The sequence below is a fragment of the Crotalus tigris genome, unplaced genomic scaffold (genome assembly GCF_016545835.1).
Source record: "Crotalus tigris isolate CLP2741 ecotype Arizona unplaced genomic scaffold, ASM1654583v1 scf7180000018292.409768, whole genome shotgun sequence".
Taxonomy (NCBI): Eukaryota; Metazoa; Chordata; class Lepidosauria; order Squamata; family Viperidae; genus Crotalus; species Crotalus tigris.
The window spans coordinates 3,431-28,634 of NW_024096926.1; the positions used below are offsets into that span (position 1 = coordinate 3,431).

The 25,204-nt window shown below is 45.6% G+C and overlaps 1 protein-coding gene across 1 annotated transcript; it reads right to left on the reverse strand.

Annotated features, from left to right (window-relative positions):
• Positions 1 to 342: 342 nt before the first annotated feature.
• Positions 343 to 24,838, reverse strand: AQP3 (aquaporin 3 (Gill blood group)). The gene is made up of 6 exons (XM_039349536.1): positions 24,636 to 24,838; positions 12,925 to 13,051; positions 10,984 to 11,121; positions 7,019 to 7,137; positions 5,709 to 5,926; positions 343 to 3,045 (listed from the first exon to the last, which is right to left on the reverse strand). The coding sequence occupies exons 1-6, from the start codon at positions 24,741 to 24,743 to the stop codon at positions 2,877 to 2,879; spliced, it is 879 nt and encodes a 292-aa protein (XP_039205470.1). The 5' UTR covers positions 24,744 to 24,838; the 3' UTR covers positions 343 to 2,876.
• Positions 24,839 to 25,204: the final 366 nt, after the last annotated feature.

Genomic DNA, 25,204 nt, shown 5'->3' on the forward strand with positions numbered 1-25,204 from the left:
AAAGTTGTACTTAATAAGTGGGGTCTTGGTTGCTCACTGAGCTTGGTGGTTTTCCTGCAGGTATTTCATTATCAAACTCGATAACTAGGTTAGTGGACTAATAAAGTTACCTAGTGGGGTAATGAAATGTCTGCAGGAAAAAAAACACTAAGAACCCCACAGTCCTCCTCCTCCTCTTCTTCCTCCTCTTCCTCCTCCTCCTCCTCCTCCTCCTCCTCCTCCTCCTCCTCCTCCTCCTTCTTCCCCACAACCCTCCCTTCTAGCACTGATGATGTTACCTAGTTGGGTCACGAGAGCACCAAGGACTGCGCAAAAATAGAAACAACAAAGGATTCAGTGTAATTAATTCGTATCAAACAGTGGCATTTGCAATGCCAATCTATTTATTACCGTCCAGTTGACAAATACTGCAAAACAATCACAGCAATTATACAAGACATGTATTAATTTCATTTTTTAAAAAAAAATACCTGGAAATACAGTACAAATGGTAAAAACTTTACAGATTGTTCAGGAGACCCATAGTTTAAGGAAGCTTGCATCACATGGGCAATAGAAAGGTTTCTCTCTCTCTGTGTGTGTGTGTGTGTGTATGTATGTATCTTACATAGTTTCATTTTTAAAGATGAATTTCTATTGATTTTATTTGTATTCCGCCTTTACTATTTTTACAAATAACTCAAGATAGGGAACATATCTAATACCTCTTCCTCCTCGTACACAGCAACCCGGTGCGGTGGGTTGGTCTGAAACAGAATGACTGGCCCAAAGTCACTCAACCAGCTTTTGTGCTTAAAGTGGAAACTAGAACTCACCGTCTCCTGGTGATTGGCCCAAAGTCACCCAGGTGGCTTTCGTGGCTAAGGCAGTACTAGAACTCACCATCTCCTGGTGGTTGGCCCAAAGTCACCCGTTCAAATTTCACGTCTAAGGCCAGACTAGAACTCACCACCTCCTGGTTTCTAGGCTGATGCCTTAACCACTACTAGACTAAACTGGAAGTATTGCCTGATATTACTAATCTACGCTTGCTTTTCTTCCCAGTTCTGCTGTACTACCCACAAGGCATTAAAAATAGCCCTGTGTAAAAGACCTGGGCCAAAATTCAACACTCAGTCCTGCCACGCATATCCCTAGGTGTGAATGACACGTGGCAGTAGTAACCATCTGAAGATCTTTTTATAGATGGGTGTTTAAGACAATGAAGAAAAAAGCAAGTTAAAGCCAGAATTAAATGTACGAAGTGGTTTTTCAGTAAGCAAAAGACTTAAACACTTGGGACAAAAATTATTTGCCTAGAATCATCTAGACAAATTTCTAGTTGGCCTAGATTAGAAAGGCAACGTGAGACCCTCCAAACACTTTTTCTACAATGTTTGGCTTAAGGTCAACAACAGTAAAACAACTGCATTTTCCTCTTGACTGGATTTTTCCCTGTCTATCCATACTCTTGAATTCAATTCATATTGTCAGAAATTCCTTTTTTTTTTGTAACTCACAAAGAGAAAAAAGTTGGCCAAATTTAGGTCTTCAGCCTGGTTTGCCTCCAGAAGTTGTGGGTACTCCAGCACTGGAGATTTTCAACAAAATATTGAATAACCATTTTTCTGGAATGGTATATAGGGTCTCCTGTTTGAGCAGGGGGTTGGACTAGAAGACCTCCAAGGTCCCTTCCAACTCTCTTATTCTGTATCCTGTATCATTGACTCATTCACCCTAAATGTTTTGCAGAAAATCCAGCCCTATAAATGAATGAATTGCAAGCAGCTGTAATAGCTTTTCCCCATCCTTTTCTCAAATTTATTTACAAAGATGAATCCATGCCCTCCAAACACATCTCACGCCAAAACAAGAAGCAACAGAAAAGCAGCAACCTGTTAGGACTTAGTGAAAGGGGAGCCCCAGGCAGCCAAAATATCCCACCTGGAAGCAGAACTATTGGACAGGTGGTCCCACAGAGCAAGCTAAGTTAGATCATAATCCCCCAACAAGATAAGAGATATGCATATTCACAGGCAGTTTCCCCCATCTGGTGACCTCCAGATCTGCTGGGACTGCAATTCTCATTCTTCCGAGCCAATAGGGTCAAAGAGGAGCCTGGGAATTCTAGTTCCCAAACATCTGGAAGGAACTTGATGGGAGAAAGCTACCTTAATAGAAACATCAACCTGTATGTTCACAGGCAACTCCCTTCACCTGGTAACCTCCAGGCCTGCCGGGGCTGCAATTCCCATTCTCCCCAGCCAACATGATCAAAAAGGAACCTGGGAATTCTAGTTCCAGAAACATCTGGAAAGAACTCGATGGGGGAAAGCTGCCTTGACAAAAAGATCAAGGGTAGACGTGCATACTCCCATGTAGTTCCCTCCATCCGGTGACCTCCAGATTTGGTGGGCCTCCAATTCCCATCATCCCCAGCCAGGCAGGTTGAACGAGGAACCTGGGAATTCTAGTTCCAAAAGCATCTGGAGCAGTGGTTCTCAACCTGTGGGTCGGGACCCCACTTGGGGTCGAACGACCATTTCACGGGGGTCACCAAACAAGGCTGTCCGCCATTTTTTTCCCCTTTTCTTTGGCCACGCCCCTGGCACCCAGTGATGTATAAGTGGTTGGGGGTCACCACAACATGGGGAACTGTATTATGGGGTCACGGCATTAGAAAGGTTGAGAACCACTGATCTGGAGGCAACCTGATGGGAGAAAGCTGCCTTAACAAAAAAACATCAAAGGTAGACAAACAAGTAAGTGTGGAGAAGACTTCAAAATCCTGTTATGAGGATGTTTTGCTTTCTTCTTTGGTGCTTTTCAGTTTTTTAAATTTTTATCTTTTTTTAAAAAAAAAATTGTCCAGGGATCAAGTGCATTGCTCAGCAGCTTCAGACATTGTCCCTCTGCTTCACATTGGACAGCTTGACACTCTCCTCGTCGTTGGCTTCGGGAGGTGGTTCATCATGGCAACCGATCATCAGCTGGTAGACCATAACACCCGCGATGGCACCAAGGAAGGGGGCAACGATAGGAATCCACCACCAGTGTCCAGAAGTGCTGTAAGATACAAGCAGGAGAAGTGGTGAGATGAAATGCAGTTGGCTAGGTCAATAGGAGAGAATATTGGGAGTTCAGGGCTGAACTGTAAGGTCCTGGGTGCTCGCTGAGCTTGGATGTTCCTTTGCAGACGTTTCATGACCCAGCTAGGTAACATCATCAATGCTAGAAGGGAGTGAGGTTTGTGGAAAGGAGGAGGAGGAGGAGGAGGAGGCGGCACTGTGGAGTCCTGGGCGCTCTCTGAGCTTGGATGTTCATTTACAGACATTTCATTACCCAACTAGGTAGCATCATCAGTGTTAGAAAGGAGTGGGGTTTGTAGAAAGGAGGAGGAGGAGGAGGAGGAGGAGGAGGAGGAGGAGGAGGAGGAGGAGGAGGAGGAGGAGGAGGAGGAGGGACTGTGGAGTCCTGGGCACTCTCTGAGCTTGGATGTTCATTTGCAGACATTTCATAACCCAACTAGAGAGGGAGTGGGGTTTGTGGAGAGGAGGAGGAGGAGGAAGAGGAGGAGGAGGAGGAGGAGGAGGGCTGTAAGATTCTTGGTGCTCTCTGAGATTGGTGGTTTTCTTGAAGACATTTCATAACCCAACTAGGTAACATCATCAGTGCTCAAAGCGAGTGGGGTTTGTGGAGAGGAGGAGGAGGAGGACTATGGGGTCCTTGTTGCTCTCCGAGCTTGGTTGTTTTCTTGCAGACCTTTCATGACCCAAGGAGGTCACATAATCAGTGCTACCAGTATCAGTAGTACTATTATCAGTAGCATTGAAGATGTTTACCTAGTTGGGTCATGAAAGGCCTGCAAGAAAACCACCAAGGTCAGAGAGCAGCAAGGAATTCACAGCTGGGTATGTCTCCTCTTTTCCCTTCACCCTCAGTGACTTATTTCTATTCATGCTTTTCAAGAGCATAGGGGGGTCATCTTTCTCTTCCCACCCCCCCTCCCTTGGCTTTGAACTATCTCCTCTTTTTACTGAATAGGACAAGTAAAACTGAATTTTAGGATCCTTGCCTATCAACCTTTCGCCCAGGATCCAGCAAAACTGTAGCATCTACGTAGATTCATTGGGCCATCGTCAACAATGGACTTGTTCCTCAACTCCACACCCCAGTTCCACACCCCGTCTCACCGACTGTACTTTCTACAAATGTCCCTTGGCACCGAACATCAATTCAAGCAATATCAACCAATCAGACTAGAACTGGAAGGGACTTTGGAGGTCTTCTAGTCTAACTCCCTGCTCAAGCAGGACACCCTATACCCTTTCAGACAAATGCTTGTCCAATCTCTTCTTAAAAACGTCCAGTGTTGGAAGTGTTGGAAATATTTTGGCCTCCCATTCCAGTATTAATTGGATTCAACGCTGCTTAGATTTTTCCAAGATTATAATTGTTTGCACAGTCATAGAACATAGAATAATAGAGCTGGAAGGGTCCTTAGAGGTCTTCTAGTCCAACCCCTTGCTCAGGCAGGAGACCCTATAGTACCATTTCAGACAAATGGTTGTCCAAGCAATTCTTTAAAACCTCCAGTGATGTAGCACCCACAACTTCTGGAGGCCAGGAGTTCCACTGGTTAATTGTTCTTAGGAAGCTTCTCTCTAATTCCAGGTTGCTTCTCTCCTTGATTAGTTTCCATCCATTGTTTCTTGTCCTGCCATCTGGTGCTTTGGAAAATAAGTTGACCCCCCCCCCTCTTCTTTGTGGCAGCCCCTCAAATACTGGAACACTGCTATCAGGTCATTCCTAGTCCTTCTATTCATTCCAGGGGTCGGCAACCTTGGCTCTTTTATGCCTCGTGGACTTCAACTCCCAGCATTCCTGAGCCAGCCACGCTGAGGGGAAAGGGAGAGGTTTCCAAGCTGAGCCATACTGGCTCAGGAATGCTGGGAGTTGAAGTCCACGAGTCATAAAAGGGCCAAGTTTGAAGACACCTGATGTAGGTATACCCAGGGATGGGGAACCTTGGCTCTTTTATGACTCGTGGACTTCAACTCCCAGAATTCCTGAGCCAGCCACGCTGAGGGGAAAGGGAGAGGTTTCCAAGCTGAGCCATGCTGGCTCAGGAATTCTGGGAGTTTAAATCCACGAGTCATAAAAGAGCCAAGGTTGCCTACCCCTGGCCTAGTCTATTAAGCCTGACAGGAATAGATTTGTCTGAAATGGTATAGGGCAGGGGTAGGCAACCTTGGCTCTTTTATGCCTCGTGGACTTCAACTCCCAGCATTCCTGAGCCAGCCACGCTGAGGGGAAAGGGAGTGGTTTCCAAGCTGAGCCATACTGGCTCAGGAATGCTGGGAGTTGAAGTCCACGAGTCATAAAAGGGCCAAGTTTGAAGACCCCTGATCTAGGTATACCCAGGGATGGGGAACCTTGGCTCTTTGATGACTCGTGGACTTCAACTCCCAGAATTCCTGAGCCAGCCACGCTGAGGGGAAAGGGAGAGGTTTCCAAGCTGAGCCATGCTGGCTTAGGAATTCTGGAAGTCCACGAGTCATAAAAGGGCCACGGTTGCCTACCCCTGCATTAGCCAAACCCAAATCCTGCAACCGTTTTTCATAGGTTTTAGTGAAAAACAGAAGAAGAGTTGAAAGGGATCTTGTAGGTCTTCTAATCCAGCCCCCTGCTCAAAGTTCAATCACAGACCAGACACGAAAGCCACTTACGTGAAAACTTCAGTGCCCCAGCCAGCAATGGCGGTGAAGAGGCGGGGCCCAAAGTCTCGAGCTGGGTTGACGGCGTAACCAGAATTGAAGCCCATGGACGTCCCAATAACCAAGATGACGAAGCCAACTGTGAAGGCTTCCAAACCTCTTGGCACAGGGTTGTTGTAAGGATCCACAATGGCCAGCACGCACACTATCAATGCTGCAGTGCCAATGAACTAAGGAGGAAGAGGGGTAGAAAGAAGGAGATCAAAACATAGGTTCCTCAAAGAAATAGGAAGTCGCTTCGATAAATCTTGAGAGTGTCTTGACAATGACCCAAAAGGGAAGGGGCCCTGGAGGTCTTCTAGTCCAACCTACTGCCCAAGGCAGGAGACCTTATAACACACAGTTAGACCTTCTCCAGAATGATCTGTCCCCAACCTGCCCTTCAGGTGTCCCCTCTGTCACCATCCATCCACCATGGTGCTGTTTGTGGTCTTCTTCTCTTCTACCTGTCTCAACATTACGGTCATCTCAAGAGACTGAGGCTTAACAGAATAACAGAGGTGGAAGGGATCTTGGAGTCTTCTAGTCCACCCCCCTGCTCAGGCAGGAAACCGTATACCATTTCAGACAAAGGACGTCCAATCTGAAAAACCTCCAGTGTTGGAGCACCCAGAACTTCTGAAGGAAAGCCATTCCACTGATTAATTGTTCTCACTGTTACAAAATTTCTTCTTAATTCTAGGTTGCTTCAGTCCTTGATTAGTTTCCATCCGTTGCTTCTTGTCCTGCCTTCAGGAGTTTTGGAGAAGAGGTTGACTCTCCTCTTCTTCTTCTTCACCAGAAGGCAAGACAAGAGACAACGGTTGGAAACTGACCAAAGAGAGAAGCAACCTGGATTTAAGGAGAAACTTCCTAACAGTGAGGATAATTAACCAGTGGAGCAGCTTGCCTCCAGAAATCGTGGGTGCTCCATCACTGGCAATTTTTAAGAAGAGACTAGAGAGTCATTTGTCTGAAATGGTATAGGTTCTCCTGCTCAAGCAGGGGGCTGGACTAGAAGACCTCCAAGGCCCCTTCCAACTCTATTCTATTCTATTCTATTCTATTCTATTCTATTCTATTCTATTCTATTCTATTCTATTCCATATTTTGTATTCTATTCTATTCCCATTCCATATTCTGTTCTGTTCTGCTCTTTATGGCAGCCCCCCAAATATTGGAACACCGCTATCATATCATCCCTAGTTTTTCTTCTCATAAACTAGGCTTTGCTTAATATACCCCAAATATGATCGTGTTGAGTCTGGACATTTATGACTTACCTGGTCAAAAAATCCATTGACGGAATTCAAGTGCTCTGATGGATAGGTGGCAAAGATGCCAGCCGTCCCATTGGGACCCACTACAAAGAGTTGGTTTTCACCGAATGCCCAGATGGCATCTAGAAAAAGGGATCAAAACAGAGAACTGAAGGAAACCACCCAGAATTCCTTCCCAATCACCCCCCAAAAAAGAAGCTCCATCAAAGCCATGCCTCCTTTTCACAGGTATCACATGTACAACGCAGGTTTTTAAAAAACGGTCAGATCTTTGATCGTGCAGTTGTAGTCCCCATCTTGACCTTGCTTGACCCCCCTATCAGATGCCCTTGGGCACGGCAACACCCCTGAAGATAATTCAGCTTTTTACTGTTTCCAGCATCATGAGGAGTTTTAAGCCTTTCTCTGTTGAACAAAGGTGTCTTTTGATGTCCACCAGGATCAATAAAGCTGATAGTGCCGCGAGACCTGACACAAACAGCTTAGATCAGTGGTTCTCAACCTGTGGGTCGGGACCCCATTTGGGGTCGAACAACCATTTCACGGGGGTCGCCAAACAAGGCTGTCCGCCATTTTTTCCCCCTTTTCTTTAGCTGTGCTACTCCCTCTTATTCTATTGGCTTTTGAAAGCCAATAGAATAGACTCTCTTGAATAGAGTCTAATTCTGTTAGCTTTCAAAAGCCAATAGGAATTGTCCAGGCTGTCTCTGCCCTGCTGAGCCCGCCAAAAGTCCCTTTCTGCAAACGGTGCTGCACCAGTTGAGTAGTCCTCGACTTACGACCGGTTGAGTAGTCCTCGACTTACGACCGGTTGGGGGTCGCGGCATTAAAAAGGTTGAGAACCACTGGCTTAGATGGACCACAAATTCAACATTTCTTTCTTCTGGTCTATGCTGACAGGAACTTTGCAGGAAATGCTCTTGTTTCAATAGAAGAGAATCTTGGTAGCTCAGGGTTTAATGGTGGGGTCCTGGGTACTCGCAGAGCTTGGTGGTTTTCTTGCAGATGTTTCATAACCTAACTAGGTAACATCATCTGTGTGATAAGGAAGTGGGATTGGCAGGGGGGAGGAGGGGGAAGAGGAGGAGGAGAAGGAACTCTGTGACATCCTTGGTGTCTCTGAACTTCGTTGTTTCCTTGTAGATGTTTCATAACCTGACTAGGTAACATCTTCAGTTCTGTTTCTGGATCGTGTTTGGCATTTATTGGGTTAAGTGCTGTCTCCTTAAGAGATGGCTTGTGGATAATGTAGTTTAGCTAGTCTGCAATCCCATGTTATCAGATCTGTGGGAGGAGCCACTAAAGTTTATTACAGGATTTCCTGGCCATGCGCCAGTTTGGAATGCCTTTGTCTGAGATAAGCATGGGGCTGTAGGATGTCAGATGGCTCCGCTCCACGTGAGAAGTTGGTATGGAGAAGTTGAATTTATCTAATGAAGATGAACAGATTACTTTGTCCAGATGGAATCTACCAATAGCAAGTATTATTTTCTGACTGAATAAATTATCTGTTTTGAAATCATCTTTATTTGAGTTTATCTGCCTGTGATTGGATCATAATGGCATTTTGATTCATGATCAGAACAAGTGCTATAAGGGAGTAGGGTTGGAAGGGAGTAAGGTTGGCAGGGAGGAGGAGGAGGAGGAGGAGGAGGAGGAGGAGGAGGAGGAGGACTGTGGTGTCCTTGGTGCTCTCTGAACTTACTTGTTTAGTTACAGACATTTCATAACCTGACTAAGTAACTTCATCAGTGTTAGAAGGGAGGAGAAGGAGGAGAAGGAGGAGGAGGAGGAGGAGGAGGAGGAGGAGGAGGAGGAGGAGGAGGAGGAGGAGGAGGAGGAGGAGGACTGTGGGGTCCTTGGTGATCTCTAATCCTGGTTATTTTCTTGCAGACATTTCACGACCCAACTACATAACACCATCAGTGCTGGTAGGAAGTGGATTTCGCTCTCTGTTTATTTATTGGTTTATCTGAATTTTTTTCAGCTAATCTGGGCCTGATGCTCATTCCCAGTCAATCCCACAAGTAGGAGAAAGGGACTGAAACCAGGGGGATCGACTCAACCTTATTCTAGGAGGCTAGCTCTCCATTTTAATGGGGAGGTGTATCACATTAAGATAGGCCTCCCTGTCTTCAGAGGACGACATGAAATATCTGGATAGTCTTCAGGAACCTGGAAGCAAACCAGCTTTGCCTTGTCAAAAGATGGAGACGTGATCCAATTCACGCTTAAGAGACCCATTGCCTAAACTCCGGCACTGTATTGTGACTTGCCAACTGATATATTGTGATCTAATAAGCCCCTGGAGACACTTTTGTGGATGGGTACTCTTTTTCGAGACCTTGATCATTGTTGCAATCTCTTCAGAGTTGTATTAGGTAACTCTCTCATTACGGGATCATGGGCTGATCACAAAATCTGTGAAATTACTGAGGGCTTAAGGAGCGTCCTTTCATCAGCTTTTTTCCATGGCCAGCACAAAAACACCTCAAGCCTTCAGCACATTTATATTATAATTTTCAAGCCCTGGTGGAGCACGTTCCAAGCTAATGCATCATCCATTGGATAACATTGCTCCGCCGTCTTTCTGCAGAGATGGGGAGGTAGCCCTTGACTTACGGCCACAACTGAGGCCAAAGTTTACGTCGTTAAGTGAAACCCTTGTTAACTGAGTTTTGCCCCGTTTTTATGACCTTTCCTGCCACCGTTGCTAAGTGAAATACTGCAGTTGTTAAATTAGTCACACAGTTGGGAAGTGAAACGGGCTTCTTCCCCATTGACCTTGCTTGTCAGAAGGTTGCAAAAGAGGATCTCATGACCCTGAAGGACAGTGCAACCGTCATAAATATGAGATGGTCGCAAAAAGGAATCACATGATCACAGGACAGTGCAACCGTCATCATAAATACATGTTAGTTGCCAAGCGCCCAAATTTGGATCACTTGAGCACGGGGATGCTGCAATTCGTTCGTTTAGTGACCGTTTGAAGTTACAATGGCACTAAGTAAAGTGACTTAGGACCATTTTCACACTTACGACCGTGGCAGCATCCCTGTGGTCACGTGATCAAAATCCAGAGGCTCGGCAACTGGCATGTACTTGTGACAGTTGCAGTGTCCCAGGGTCAGGTGATCCCCTTCTGTGACCTTCTGACCAGCCAAGTCACAGGGGAACCTGGATTCGCTTAACAACCGTGTTACTAATGTCACAACCGCAGGCATTTCAACAGCTGTGGCAAGAAAAGCTGTTAAAAGGGGGCAAAATTCACTTAACAACTGTCTTGCTTAACCACGGAAATTTTGGACTCAATTGTGGTCGTAAGTCCAAGACTACCTGCGCTAATTCCCATAGCTCAGTTACAATGGCAGCATGGACCTCCCAAAACATTCAAAGTTGTTGACCATGCACTGCAAAGTCTTTTCTCTCATACCAGGTGTGCCTTTATTTCCCTTTTGGAGGACAGTGTCTGTGGAGAGTCTCAGTCATCTAGGTCATGGTTGTCCCAAAGATGCTTTTTCATGAGGCAACTGGACTTTCTTGTTTTTCTTTGAAGTCGTTTTTCTTCTTCTTCTTCTTCTTCTTCTTCTTCTTCTTCTTCTTCTTCTTCTTCTTCTTCTTCTTCTTCTTCTTCTTCTTCTTCTTCTTCTTCTCTTCTTCCTCTTCCTCTTTTTCTTTCTCTTTCTCTTTCTCTTCTTCTTCTTCTTCCTCTTCCTCTTCTTCTTCTTCTTCCTCTTTCTCTTTTTCTTTCTCTTCTTCTTCTTCTTCTTCTTCTTCTTAGCTGAAGAAGCTTCTTGGATGAGAAGCAAAATGTCTTCAAGGACAAACCAGGAAATCCAGTTGCCTCCTGAAAAAGCATCTTGGGGATCCTGGAGTAAAGGCAATGGAGGCCACCTTGATGAAGACGGAAGCTGAAGGAGAAGGCCAGCCCATGAACCCAGGAAGAAAGAATCTTTGAATGGACTCACCAAAGTACAAGCCGAATACGATGCCCGCTCCGAGAAAAGCACCAAGGGTCTGGGCGAGGGTGTAAATCGGAAGCTTGATCCAAGGTTCCCGGGCCATGAAGCACATCGCAAAGGTGACCGCAGGATTCAAGTGACCACCTGTATAAAAAATATCCCATGGTTAGACAAATGTCCAAAGTAAAGTGAAGTAAAGTATGAGTAGCCCTCAACTTCCAATCATTTGTTTAGTGACCGTTCAAAGTTACAACCTTTGAAAAAGGTGACGTATGACCGTTTTTCACATTTACAACCATTGCAGCATCCTCCAGGGTCACATGATCCAAACTGGGATGCTTGGCAATCTGTTGTCTATGGAGATTTTCTGTCATCCAGGTCATGGTTGACCCAAAGGTGCTTCTTTCAAGAGTCAACTGGACTTTCTTGTTTTTCTTTGAAGACATTTGGCTTCTTATCCAAGAAACTTCTTCAGCTCTGACCGGATGGTGGGGAAATGGAAGGATTTATATTCTTTGCAGACAGCCAATCATTTGCCTTTGTTCAGAGAGTCGTTGAGGTCACTTGGAGGTTCATCTGTGTCCTCAGGGTCACCTGAGTGGTGCAAATGGGTGTTCCAACCCTTTCAGCAGGTCCAAGAAGGTTCCACACCCATTTGCACCACTCAGGCGACCCTGAGGACAATTAACGGTGAGGACAATTAATCAGTGGTACTGCTCGCCTTCAGAAATTGTGGGTGCTCCATCCCTGGAGGTTTTAAAGAAGTGAATGGACAACCATCTGTCTGAAATAGTGTGGGGTCTCCTGCTTGAGCAGGGGGTTGGACTAGAAGACCTCCAAGGTCCCTTCCAGCTCTATTCTGATTGAGTCACTAAGAGTGAGTTGGGTGGCCATATAACTTTTCATGAATGAATGAATGAACGAACGAATGAATGGAGTCCTCAACTTGCAACCATTCATTTAGTAACCATTCATTTAGTAAGCATACAATGGCACTAAAAAAAACTCATGGCCCTTTTTTTCCAACATACGACTGTTGCACTGTTCCCGTGGTCACCCGATCAAAATTTGGGCTTGGCACCTGGCAAGTATTTACGACTCCTTTAGGCAACTTGACAAGAATTTGCTTAAGCAAAATCATTAGTTGCAGAGGTGTGGCCCCTCCCTATGTTTGTCCTGTCTCTTGATTAATTTTGTTGTAATTATGGCTGCGGCTGTCTCATTAAGAACTCGTTCTGCCCAGGAATCTCCAAGGAATTTTCCAGGGCTCTGCATCGTGTTAATTATCTGCAGGGAGGACATTCTGGGGGGGGGGACACCTGGGAAAGCTTGCATGACGACACAATCACACCAAAGTTGCAATGGAACTTTGGAAAGGAAAGGAAAGGAAAGGAAAGAAAAGAAAAGAGGGAAAAGGGAAAGGAAGGAAAGGAATTAAGGAAAGGAAAGGAAAGGAAAGGAAAGGAAAGGAAAGGAAAGGAAAGGAAAGGAAAGGAAGGAGGAAAAAGGAAAGGAAAGGAAAGGGAAGGGAAGGAAAGGAAAGGAAAGGAAAGAAAAGGAAAGGAAAGGAAAGGAAGGAGGAAAAAGGAAAGGGAAGGAAAGGAAAGGAAAGGAAAGGAAAGAGGGATAAGGGAAAGGAAGGAAAGGAAAGGAATTAAGGAAAGGAAAGGAAAGGAAAGGAAAAAAGGAAGGAGGAAAAAGGAAAGGAAAGGGAAGGGAAGGAAAGGAAAGGGAAGGAAAGGAAAGGAAATGAAAGGAAAGGAAAGGAAGGAGGGAAAAGGGAAAGGAAGGAAAGGAAAGGAATTAAGGAAAGGAAAGGAAAGGAAAAAAGGAAGGAGGAAAAAGGAAAGGAAAGGAAACTGTATTGCTGCCAATGTGAGCTGCCAGATTTATGGTGCATAAGATGGGTGGCCATATATGTCTTTCAGATAAATAAAGTCCCCCTACCTGAGATTTGTCCAGCAATCAGAATTCCAAGCGTCACAGCAAACCCAAACGCCAGGTTGACCGTCAGGAAGCGGGCGTGAGTCCCTCTGCTGAGTACCAGCTGAGCCACCGAACCACAGCCAAACATCTGAAAAGAAGGAAGAATCTTGGTGAAGTCGAGTTTGAAAAACATCAGAAAAGGAGACAATTCATTGGAGTCCCATGGTCTTGTGAATGCATTTCGGGCACTCGGCAAGCAGCCCATATTTACATGCAGTCTTCGACTTACAACCGTTCGTTTAGTGACCGTCCCAAGTTACAACAGCTCTGAAAAAGGAGACTTGTGACCATTTTTTCACACTTAAGACCATTACAACCTCTCCAGGGTCACGTGATCAGAATTTCTGACACTTGGCAACTGACTCGTATTTATGACGGTCGCAGTGTCACGTGATCCCCTTTTGCGACCTTTTGAGGAGCAAAGTCAATGGGGAAGCCAGATTCACTTAACAACTGTGGGAAGATTCAATGGGGGAAAATTCACTTCACCAATGTCTCATTTAGCAACAGAAATGTTGGGCTCGGTCGCGGTCATACGTCAAGGACTCCCTGTATAGCATTTACAGAGAGTTTCCATGTAACCAAGAAACCAGAAAATATTTTTTCCGCTTTATTTCAGGTTCTTATGCAATCAAGTCTTGTTTGCTCTCAGATTAGTTCCTTCCTCCTTCCACTGACAAGGTGATTAATTTTCACTCCGTAGCAGAGGATAAAAAGAAAACTCGGAATAGCTGCTTGTCCTTGAGCTTTAAACAAAAAATGGACTTTGAATTGCCAGTTCTTTGCCATTTTATGTCAGACAACCCGATTTATCTTTCAAATAAGGAGTTTCTTGCACTGGGGCGTGGACGGGATAAGATTTCCCATGGACACCCTTTCATAAGTTTTGGCTTGGATACAACTTGATTACAACAAGGCCTTTGGGCTTGACCAAAAACTGCCAAAAGAGTTGAGTTATTCAAAGGTCCTGTCATGTTCTGGGCTGTCAAACACAATGGCTGTAATCTAAGAAAGGTGAATGAAGAATGGCATGCCAAACTGAGCAATAAATCAGTTGTGGGTCCAAACGTGAGATCTGGAAGAGGGCTGAGGCTGAAATAGAACAGAAACTGAACAATAGAGTTGGAAGGGACTTTGGAGGTCTTCTAGTCCAACCCCCTGCTCAAGCAGGAGACCTTATACAAAATAACAGATTTCAGAATAACAGAAAAACAGAGCTGGAAGGGACCTTGGAGGTCTTCTAGTCCAACCCCCTGCTCAAGCTAGAGACCCTATACGAGGAGTAGGCAATCTTGGCTCTTTTATGACTCGTGGACTTCAACTCCCAGAATTCCTGAGCCAGCCATGCTGAGGAGAAAGGGAGAGGTTTCCATGTTTAGCCATGTTGACTCAGGAATTCTGGGAGTTGAAGTCCACGAGTCATAAAAGAGCCAAGGTGGCCTACCCCTGCCCTATACCATTTCAGACAGTTAAAAGTTATACTAAATCCATTTACACATTTTGCAGCTCCCTGGAAAAGGCTAGGAAAGAATGTCATTTCGGCACTCCTCATTGGATCGTGGCTTTTTGATTCCATTTTCTTTGTGCCTCAAGATACAAACTTTCACAGTACCCATTATCCACCACCCAAGACAGTCATCTTTATTTGTGTGACCCTCTCAACCCACCTACTCCAGAGACCTCAGTTTTGTAGCATGCCACACTGCTTCAATATCTCCAAGATAGTGCTGTGCTGTGGGACATTATTAGTGCAGACAACGGATGTGTGACTTTTCATATAGAACGGCCCTGTTTGAAGACCGACAAAGTCACTGCACTGGACACAACGATCTAGTGACACTCAGCTTCAGCAACTTTAAGATGAGCAGACTTCAACTCCCAGAATTCACCAGCCAGCATTCTGGTTTCACCATGTCCTGCAAACACCCCTCCAGGGGTTCTCAACCTTGGCAACTTTAAGACTTGTGGACTTCAACTCCCAGTTTTACTGGCTGAGGAATTCTGGGAGTTGAAGTCCACAAGTCTTAAAGTTGCCAAAGTTGAGAACCCCTGTGAGTTATTCCCAACTGTTTTGCTTCTTAACTTCATTAAGTAGTCCACAACCCTGGATTCTTCTGGAAGTCTACCACAGAAGTTCTCATCAGCTCAACCTTCCTTGGTTTCTTAAAGTGAGCTAGCTATGGAGTTCTAGTTGCAGGTGCCCAAAGCTATCCATCAATCCTTCACCTGAAGAAGACATCTAGTTTAACCTTCTAACTTTCCACCTCAAGGGACTAACCCTCAGCATAGTAGAATAGAATAGAACAGAACAGAATAGAGCTGGAAGGGACCTTGGAGGTCTTCTAGTCCAGCCCCCTGCTCAAGCAGGAGAACCTACATCATCTCAGACAGGTGATTATCTAGTCTCTTCTTATAAATCGCCAGCGATGGACCGCCCACGATTTCTGGAGGTTCCACTGGTTGATTGTCCTAACTATCAGGAAGTTTCTCCTTAATTCCAGGTTGTTTCTCTCCTTGATCAGTTTCCAACCATTGTTTCTTGTCCTTCCCTCTGGTGCTTTGGTGAACAACCTGGCCCCCTGTGCCTTGTGGCAGCCCCCCTGATCAATTGGAGTGCTGCTATTATGTCTCCCCTATTTCTTCTTTTTCTTTAGACTAGCCAAACCCAAGTCCCGCACCCGTTCTTCGTATGTTTACAATATATGTACAACAGTCCTAGAAAAGGGAGGCCCAGAGTCAAGCTCACAGCAGATACCTCCAAAGCTTTAGCTTGGCAACTTTGTGGGCTTTCGCTCCCAGAATTCCCATTACTGGCTTGGGAAATTTGGAACTTGAAGTCCACAGGTCTTAAAGTTGCCACGGTTGGACACCCAATCCAGATTCTCCAGCACGTTCTCCACCCATCAAGCCTTGCTGCTCTTGTTCTGTAGGCACCAGAACGAAGGAAAATCAAGATCAGAGTTTGCTAAGTGACAAAGCCAACCTGGGTCCCACCCTCGTCCTGATCCAGATTGAACTCATTCTGTTGACGCCACCCTTCGGGGAAAGAAAGCAAAAAAAGAATAATGAGACAAGGAAAGAGGGAAGCATGTATCCACACGAACTCTGTGAGTGTTGTTTTGCTTGAAACACCACCCTTAAATCACCTTCTTTCCATCTCCCTTTCCAACAGCTGCCCCACCTTGCCTGGGGGGGGGGGTGCAGTGGGGAACACAGACAAAACACCTGCACAATTCAGCTTGTGTTCCCTGCCTTATGGGTAGATCGTAAATGCCGAAGCCCAGTGGGTTCCTCCCAAAATTAATCTTCTTGTATTCCAACAATCCCAAAATTCATTAAAGCTGTTAACAGATTTCATCTGCTCGGTTCCAAGAGGTGCAGTGGGGAGGATTCCTTATTAAGTCTAGCATCAGACGCTCCCCGAAAAATTCTGCTTATTTTCAAGCTTTCAAAAGTGTCTTTTGTTCTCCCGGGGATGCGATAGGGATCTTCTTGTGTGCAGCTTCGTTAATTAAACTTGGCACTGGGGAAAACTTTCTAGAGACAGGATGATGGTGCCAGGGTTGGGCAAGAAAGCGGGCGTTCACTAGGGTTTCGCAGTGTTATGTTTTCCAACACAACACCATGCACATAAGCTCACGAAAGAAACCTGCAGCTTGTCACAGATAAGCCTAATGAGGACTTGAAATCTTATTCTGCAAATAATAATAATAATAATATGTGTAAACTTACGGGAACGTAAATCCTAACTTTCTCAACCACCTTGGCAGCTTTAAGCTGCGGGGAGTTTAACTCCCAGAATTCCCCACCCAGCTAGCAAGCTAGGCTGGGGGATTCTGGGAGTTGAAGTCCAGACAACGTAAAGTTGCTGAGGTTGAGAAAGTCTGCCCTAAAGGATTCAACATAGCTTGAATGTTAGATTGCAATCCTTTTTGAACTTTAAAAGGTAAAGTCTCCTTCCACAGATATATGCATGTATATCCATCCAATTAATATTTTGAAGCCTGTGTGCCACAAACACAAATTAGGTGGCCCCCAACTCATGGCAAAATCTTGTTAGTTAAATTGTGTTTTGATGGATTGATTGTCCAATCAACCAGTTGATTAAAATCTCAAGCTTAATTGTCTCCCAATTAATCAACTCTTTTAAAGCCTTCATTGTTACTGTTGACTGAAACGCTCAAGACATGTTGAAATCTCTGCTGATTCACCTCTGCTTTTGCATTTTAATTTCACTGTCCTTCTTGCTCTTTTATACATAGTTCATTTGTTCAGTTTTGGGCCGTTGTTGTTTTTTTGTCCGTTACAATGGAGAGGTTAACTTTTTTTAGACAAGAAGATATATGGACTTCAACTCCAAAAATTCCCCAGCTAATTCAGGTAACTAAAATCCATATGTCTTAAAGTTGCTGAAAACTCTGTTTTAGACTCTTGCTTTCAGCTATTCAGACTTGGGCAAATATAATCTCTTCGCTCTTCCAATATCTACTTTTTTTAAAAAAAAATCTGTTAGATTTTTTTTTTGTTAGAAATTTTCTCTTAGTTCTAAGTTGCTTCTCTCTTTGATTAATTTCCATCTGTTGCTTCTTCTCCTGCTTTCGGGTGCTTTGGAGAATAGGTGGACCCCCTTTTCTTTGGGGCAGCCCCTCAAATATTGGAAAACTACTGCCATGTCACCCCTAGCAAAACCAACTCTAGCAAACCCCAAGCCAAACCCTATAGGTCACATTGCCCAATGAGGTGTAAATATATTGTTATGAGAACATGTCTCTGAGCTGGTCCGATACCTGGTGAATCGTCCTTGATTCTCACGGTCTGCCTTCTTTATCTATGTAACCTGCATTCCATTTCCCCATCCTCCCCCCACGTTTGTTGGCAAGCTGAGAAGCAACAATTGTTGCACCAGCAAAGCAAGCTTCAAGCTTAAAAAGTAGAGGTGAAAGGGACCTTGGAGGTCTTCTAGTCCAACCCCCCTACTGTAATATTATCCAGTCTCTTTTTGAAAGCCTCCGGTGATCAAGCACCCATAACTTCTGAAGATTGGTTGATTGTTCTTACTGTCAGGGAATTTCTCTGTAATTCCAGGTTGCTTCTCTCCTTGATTAGTTTCCACCCATTGTTTCTTGTCCTGCCCTCAGGTGCTTGACACACACACACACACACCCTCTTCTTTGTGGCAGCCTCTGAGATTTTGGAACACTTCTACCATGTCTCCCCCAGTCCTTCTTTTCATTAAATTGGACATACCTAATTCCAGCAACCGTTTTTTATATGTTTTAGCCTCCAACCATCTAATGGACATTTTAACATTACAGATCTACACAGACCATAAAGATCACAGAACTGACCTACCTCAAGACCAAAAGGAGATCAAATAATATTTAGGCCAAACTCAGAAGTAAACAGAAGTTGCTGAGAGCTTCAACAAGCAAACACGGTGTCAAACTGCTGTTTACAGAGACGTAAGAAATTACTTCAGCTGTTTGGCTGTAACCCATGGACTAAACCTATTACCCTTTAGGAATTTGGCCCTCGGGGAAGATAAGAGATAATTTTATTACCACAGTGGCTGGCCAAATATTTCTTTCTTTGTCAGATTGCCAGTTAATTATCCAGAGTGAAAGCTCAGGACAGCTAAGGTATCCATAAAAAACAACTTGTGAATAATATCAGGAGCGTATATCCAAAGGGCTGGGAATCCCCCTTCCCATAATTTCGCACAATGTATTCATCAGAGCTGGGGGAGAATTCTTCCAGCCCATGCGCAGAGGGCTTCAATCTGCAGAGCTGTGTCTCCCACAAATAAAAACACCCCCCCCCCCAAAAAAAACTACAGCCCTCTAAAACTTATACTTCAGTTTTTGAACGTTCCCTTTGGCAACCCCTGGCGTTGCTGAAATGATTCAAAATCAGATTTAAAAATCCAGAAAGTGAAGATTTTGGTGATTTGATGGAACTGTCTTTGTGTCCACGCTTCTTCCCTCAGTTCTAGCCTTGCAGAAGCTTAGACAAAGGCAGTTATCAGCCACATATGCTGACATTTCCCATTTCTGGTCTTAGGGATATGTGGGGTTCAAATTTATTTATTTGTTTGTTTGTTTATGGGGTGCTCGGTGCTCCCTGTGTGCAGTTTTTTTTTTTCTTGTAGATGTTTCAGGACCCAATTATACTATACTACATTGTACTCTACAATCATATTTATTATACAATAACACTTACTCATTAATAATTATTGTACAACAATTATACAATATTTGAGGGGCTCCTACAAAGATGGGGGTGGTCAACCTCTTCTTCAAAGCACCCAAAGGTAAGATGAGAAACAACGGATGGAAACTAATCAAGGAGAGAACCAACCTAGAACTAAGGAGAAACTTCCTAACAATGAGAACAATTAACCAGTGGAATGGTTTGTGAGTGCTCCATCACTGAAGGCTTTTAAGAAAAGACTGGACAACGATTTGACTGAAATGGTATAGGGCAGCGGTTCTCAACCTGTGGGTCGGGACCCCATTTGGGGTCGAACGACCATTTCACGGGAGTCGCCAAACAACGCAGTCCGCCATTTTTCCCCCCCCCCCTTTTCCTTAGCTGTGCTACTCCCTTTTATTCTATTGCCTTTTGAAAGCCAATAGAATAGACTCTCTTGAACAGAGTCTAATTCTATTGGCTTTCCAAAGCCAATAGGAATTGTCCAGGCTGTCTCTGCCCTGATGAGCCCGCCAAAAGTCTCATTCTGCAAACAGTGCTGCACCAGTTGAGTAGTCCTCGACTTATGACCGGTTGGGGGTCGCGGCATTAAAAAGGTTGAGAACCACTGGTATAGGGTCTCCTGCTCAAGCAGGGGGTTGGACTAGAAGACCTCCAAGGTCCCTTCCAACTCTGTTATTCTATGTTCTAACTAAGCAATGTCATCAGTGCTAGAGAGAGGGAGTGGCTGCTCTCTGTTCTCAGTTGGTTACCATCTCAGTAAACAACAGCCTAATCAAGAAATTACCAAGAACATTCACACCAACACTGACAGGGGAAGCTACTAGTACAAAGATAGGCAACCTTGGCTCTTTTATGACTCGTGGACTTCAACTCCCAGAATTCCTCAGCCAGCATGGCTCAGCATGGAAATCTCTCCCTTTCCCCTCAGCATGGCTGGCTCAGGAATTCTGGGAGTTGAAGTCCATGAGTCATGAAGGGGCCAAAGTTTCCCTCATGCTGGTTCAGGAATTCTGGGAGTTGAAGTCTACCAGTCATGAAGGGGCCAAAGTTTCCCTCATGCTGGCCCAGAATTCCTGAGCCAGCATGGTTCAGCTTGGAAACCTCTCCCTTTTCCCTCAGCATGGCTGGCTCAGGAATTCTGGGAGTTGAATTCCACGAGTCATCAAAGAGCCAAGGTTGCCTACCCCTGCACTAGTATATAAACAGAGAGCAAACCCCCCACCTCTTCTAGAATTGATGAAGTTACCGAGTTGGGTAATGAAACGTCTGCAAGAAAATAACCCAGTTCAGAGAGCACCAAGGACCCCACAGTCTTCCTCCTCTTCCTCTTCCTCCTCCTCCTCCATAACCCCCCTCCCTTCTAGCACTGGCGATGTCATCTAATTGGGTCATGAAATATCTGTGAGAAAACCACCCAGCTCAGAGACTGCACCAAGAAGCCCACATTTCAACCCTGAGCGACAAAGATTCTCCCCGATTTATTTAAAAGATTTATACAGCCGCTGGTCGTATACCAAACTCTGGGCGGCTCCCACTAGGATTGCGATAATGGTGCTTGGCTCCATTAATTTCCAGGAATGGCTGTGCACAAGAGAGCAGCGGGTTGATGAAAGAAACAGCGCATTACGGCGTTACCTCGGTGCGCACGGACCTGGCGGAGATGGCAAGGCCCTGCTATTTCCTAGCTGCGGTTGTTTTTCTGCTTTTGCAAACCTCTCGGCAGCTCCTCGAATAGAGGAGGGGAGGCCTCCCCCCTCCCCGCATTTTTCTCCCAATGGAGCTATGGAGTTCTGATCCCAAACACTGGGGGGAAAGCAACTCAGAGTGTTGTGGTGTGACAATATCATTTACCTCTCTCACTCCACGGTTTTCGGAAAAAGTTTACTCAAAGTAGCAAAACAAAGAATCCTCTTTTCTTCCTCACCCACTCATATTGCAAGGAGAGATTAAGGTACTCAAAGGTTCCCATATCCTTTGCTAGAGAAGACGGGTTGAGTTTGGCCAACGAGCTTAGACTCAAAAGCTGGCTGGTTGTAGGTCGTCCTCAACTTCCAACAGTTCACTTACTGACCGTTCTAGGTTACGACGGCATGGGTAAAAAAGGGACTTATGACTCTCAAGCATTGCAGTGTCCCCACGAGGATGCAGTAAAAATTCAGACACGAGGCAATGGACTCGTATTTATGACGGTCACAGTGTCCCGGGATCACGTGATCCCCTTTTGTGACTTTCTGACCAGCAAAGTCAATGGGGAAGTCAGATTCCCTTAACAACCATGTTGCTAGCTTAACTGTGGTGATTCACTTAAGGACTTTGCCGAGGAAGGTCGTAAAAGGGGCAACATTCAACTAAACAATGGTCTTGCTTAGCGACGGAAACATCTGGCTCAGTGGTGGTCATAAGTCGAGGGCCTCCCCTGTCATTTGGGGCCGATTCGTTCTGTGAATTGAGCCCACTGAATGACGTCAGCAGATTCTACTTAAGCGTGGAGAGATGTCACACGAACCCTGCCTTGGAAAAACTGCACGATGGGCATTTTTAAGACAGGGGTAGGCAACCTTGGTTCTTTTATGACTCGTGGACTTCAACTCCCAGAATTCCTGAGCCAGCTTGGCTTGGCTGGCTCAGGAATTCTGGGAGTTGAAGTCCACGAGTCATAAAAGAGCCAAGGTTGCCTGCCCCTGGTTTAAGAAGTGTCATGGGTTGGGCAAGAATTTAGCTCCTGTGAAATGGAAGGCTTACCCTGACTGGCCATAAGCACTGGATCAGTTACAGCCTCCCTAAAGGATTTGGAGTAAGGTAAGTAGGGTTAAAGAGGTGCAACAATCACCTGTCAAGTTTAACAACCGATGACAAATGTGATGTTTGGGGAATGTTGGTTGGTACCAAGGTGATCGCTCTCAATAAAAACTTAAACAGAAGGAGCTCCGATTTATTCACAGGAATTAGCTTGCAAAGTTAGCAGTGTTTCTCTTTCTTCACTTCCCTTCTCTTCCCTCCCTTTCTCTCTCCTTTCTTCTCTTCCTCTACCTTCCTTCTGTTCCCTTCCTCTCTTTCTCTTCCTCCTTTCCTTCTTCTCTCTCTCCTCCCTTCCCTTTCCTTTTTTCACTTTCTTTCCCCTTTCTTTCTGTCTCTCCTTTCGCCTCCTTTCTCTCTCCTTCCTTCCTTGTTCTCACTTTCTGCTTCCTTCCTTTGTTTTCTCTCTCCTTCCCTTCCCTTCCTCTCTCTCTCTCCTTCCTTTCCTTTCCTTCTTCTCTCTCTCCTTTCCCTCTTTCTATCTCCTTCCTTTCTTGTTCTCACTCTCTCCTTCCTTCCTTTGTTCTCTCTCTCCTTCCCTTCCCTTCCTCTCTCTCTCTCCTTCCTTTCCTTTCCTTTCCTTCTTCTCTCTCTCCTCCCTTCTTTCCTTTCTTTCTCTCTCTTTCCCTTTTCGTTCTCTCTCTCTTTTCCCTTCCTTTCTCTCTCCCTCCTTCCTTTGCTCTCTCTCTCTTCTTCCTTCCCTTCCCTTCCTCTCTTTCTCCTTCCTCCTCTTCCTTTCTCTCTCTCCTTCTTTCCTTTCCCTCCTTTCTTCCCTTCCTCTCCTCCTTCCCTTCCTCTCCTCTCTCCCTCGCTTTTTTGGTGTAGTAGTTAAGGTGAAATTTCTCAAGCTGAGCAACTGTAACCTGGGTGGACTTCAACTCCCAGAATTGCCGAAGTGGCTTAAAGTTGCTTAAAGTGGCCAAGGTTGAGAAACACTGAGTTATGAAGAGCTTTGTTGTCAACAACAACCCTGTGAGGTGGGTTGGATTGAGAAAGAGAGAGAGAGAGAGAGGGGGGGGAGGGAGGGAGGGAGAGAGAGAGAGAGAGAGAGAGAGAGATATTGAGAGAGAGAGAGAGCATAGGCCAAGGTCATCCACCCAACTTGGCCAACGTCAAGGCAGAACTTGAACTCACAAAACTTGTGGACTTCAACTCCCAGAATTCCCCAGCCAGCTATGCTGACTGGGGAATTCTGGGAGTTGAAGTCCAAAGGTCTTAAAGTGGCCAAGGATGGACACCCCTGCTCTAAAGATTACCTATGTGAAGCATTTCCCCCATCTGAATTCTGGAAGAGATTGGCGGGACCCTTTCAAGAAAGTCAAACTTTTTGACACCCAATGGTGCAAACTTTCCAGTTAGACAGAACGCTTCAATGGTGCTTGACGGAGCTCAGTGAAACCCCAAGGCTAGCCTGTTGAAAAGAGTCCGATTTGGAGAGAATTTTCAGTTCTTCTTCCCTTCTGGAAGCAAAACCCTTCATGGGCACAACTAGTGAGAAAACCTCAGCCTGAGGTTTTTCAGTCCCTGGCTCCATTCACACAACAATCCAAGTCTGGTCCCTAATCAAGCCCATTTCCTAAGTTAGAACAGTACTTTCCATCCAGAATTAACCAAACAGGCTGGATGTCACTAGGGTAGACGTTCAGCCAGGATAAAAACAGGCTAACTTTAACCCTTCTCATCTTGTGTGGACAGAGCAGATAGATCTTTAATTGGTTGACGGGAGGATGGATTACAAAAACTTCACATCCAGTGGCAAAGAGAGTAAAGCCTTCTTCCTCCTCCTCCTCCTCCTCCTCCTCCTCCTCCTCCTCCTCCTCCCATTCTTCTCCTTCGCATCCTTCTTCTCTTTCTCCTTCTCCCCCTTCCTTTTCTCCTTCTCCCTTTTCTCTCTCCTTCTCCTTCCCCTCCCATTCTTTTCCTTTTTTCTCTCTTCTTCTTCTCCTCCTCCCTCTTCTCCTCCTCCTCCTCCAGTGCCACCATCGTTTCTCCCCTACTTCTTCTCCTCCTTCTCCTTTCTCTCTCCTTTCTCTCCTTCTCTTTTTCCACTTCTCCTCATTCTTCTCCTCCACCTCCACCCCCCATTTCTATTCCTCCCTCACCTTCTCCTTTCCCTCCCATTCTTCTCCTTCTCTTTCTCCTCCTCTTCCCCTCCTTCTCTTCATCTTCCAATACCACCGTTTTTTTCTCCTGCTTCACCTCCTCCTTTTCCTTCTCCTTTCTTTCTCTCCTTTTTCCTCTTCTCCTCATTCTTCTCCTCCTCCACCCCCATTTATCCTCCTCCATCACCTTCTCCTTTCCCCTCCATTCTTCTCCTTCTCTTTCTCCTCCTCTTCCCCTCCTTCTCTTCATCTTCCAATACCACCGTTTTTTTCTCCTGCTTCACCTCCTCCTTTTCCTTCTCCTTTCTCTCTTTCTCTCCTTTTTCCTCCTCATTCTTCTCCTCCACCACCCCCATTTATCCTCCTCCATCACCTTCTCCTTTCCCCTCCATTCTTCTCCTTCTCTTTCTCCTCCTCTTCCCCTCCTTCTCCTCTTCATCTTCCAACACCACCGTTTTTCTTTCTCCTCCTTCACTCCTCCTTCTCCTTCTCTCTTCTTCTTCTCCCTTCTCCTCCCTCTCCCCCCCTCCTTTCCCACCGAGTCCCCATCCACTTACGTACCACCAAGATGAGGGTGCCCAGGCATTCCGCCAAGGCCTGCCGTAGAAGTTTATTCCTGATCCGCAGCCTCCCTCCGATGGCTGTCAGCATTTCCTTCTGCCTCCCCATGGCGCCTGGCTCTCACAATACAGGTGTGGAAGGAGTCTAGGAAATGCCTGGATCTGAACGTTGTCAGCCACAGCTCTCTGAGGCTCATGTCAGAATCCAAAACTGCCCCGGCTTATAAGCAGGTGCAGAACCCTGGATCCGCCCCGGGTCCTCCCCCTACCCTGTGGCTGCTGCTGTGCACACCCACGCCCTGACACACCCACTGCACAGTATTGCACAGAGAGTGTGGCTTTTTTCCCTTCCTTTCCTTTTCTTCCTCTCAGCAATGTCACACACACACACACAAACACACACACACACACACACACACACACACACACACACACACACACACTGAAGTCGCTGCCCGGCTGAAGCAGAATGCTTGGAAAGAATTCGAATTTAATTCCACACCTTCCTGGGCTGAAGTGTCTCACACCCATGATCACCCAGGATAAAGCCAACACAGTGGCTTCATTCTG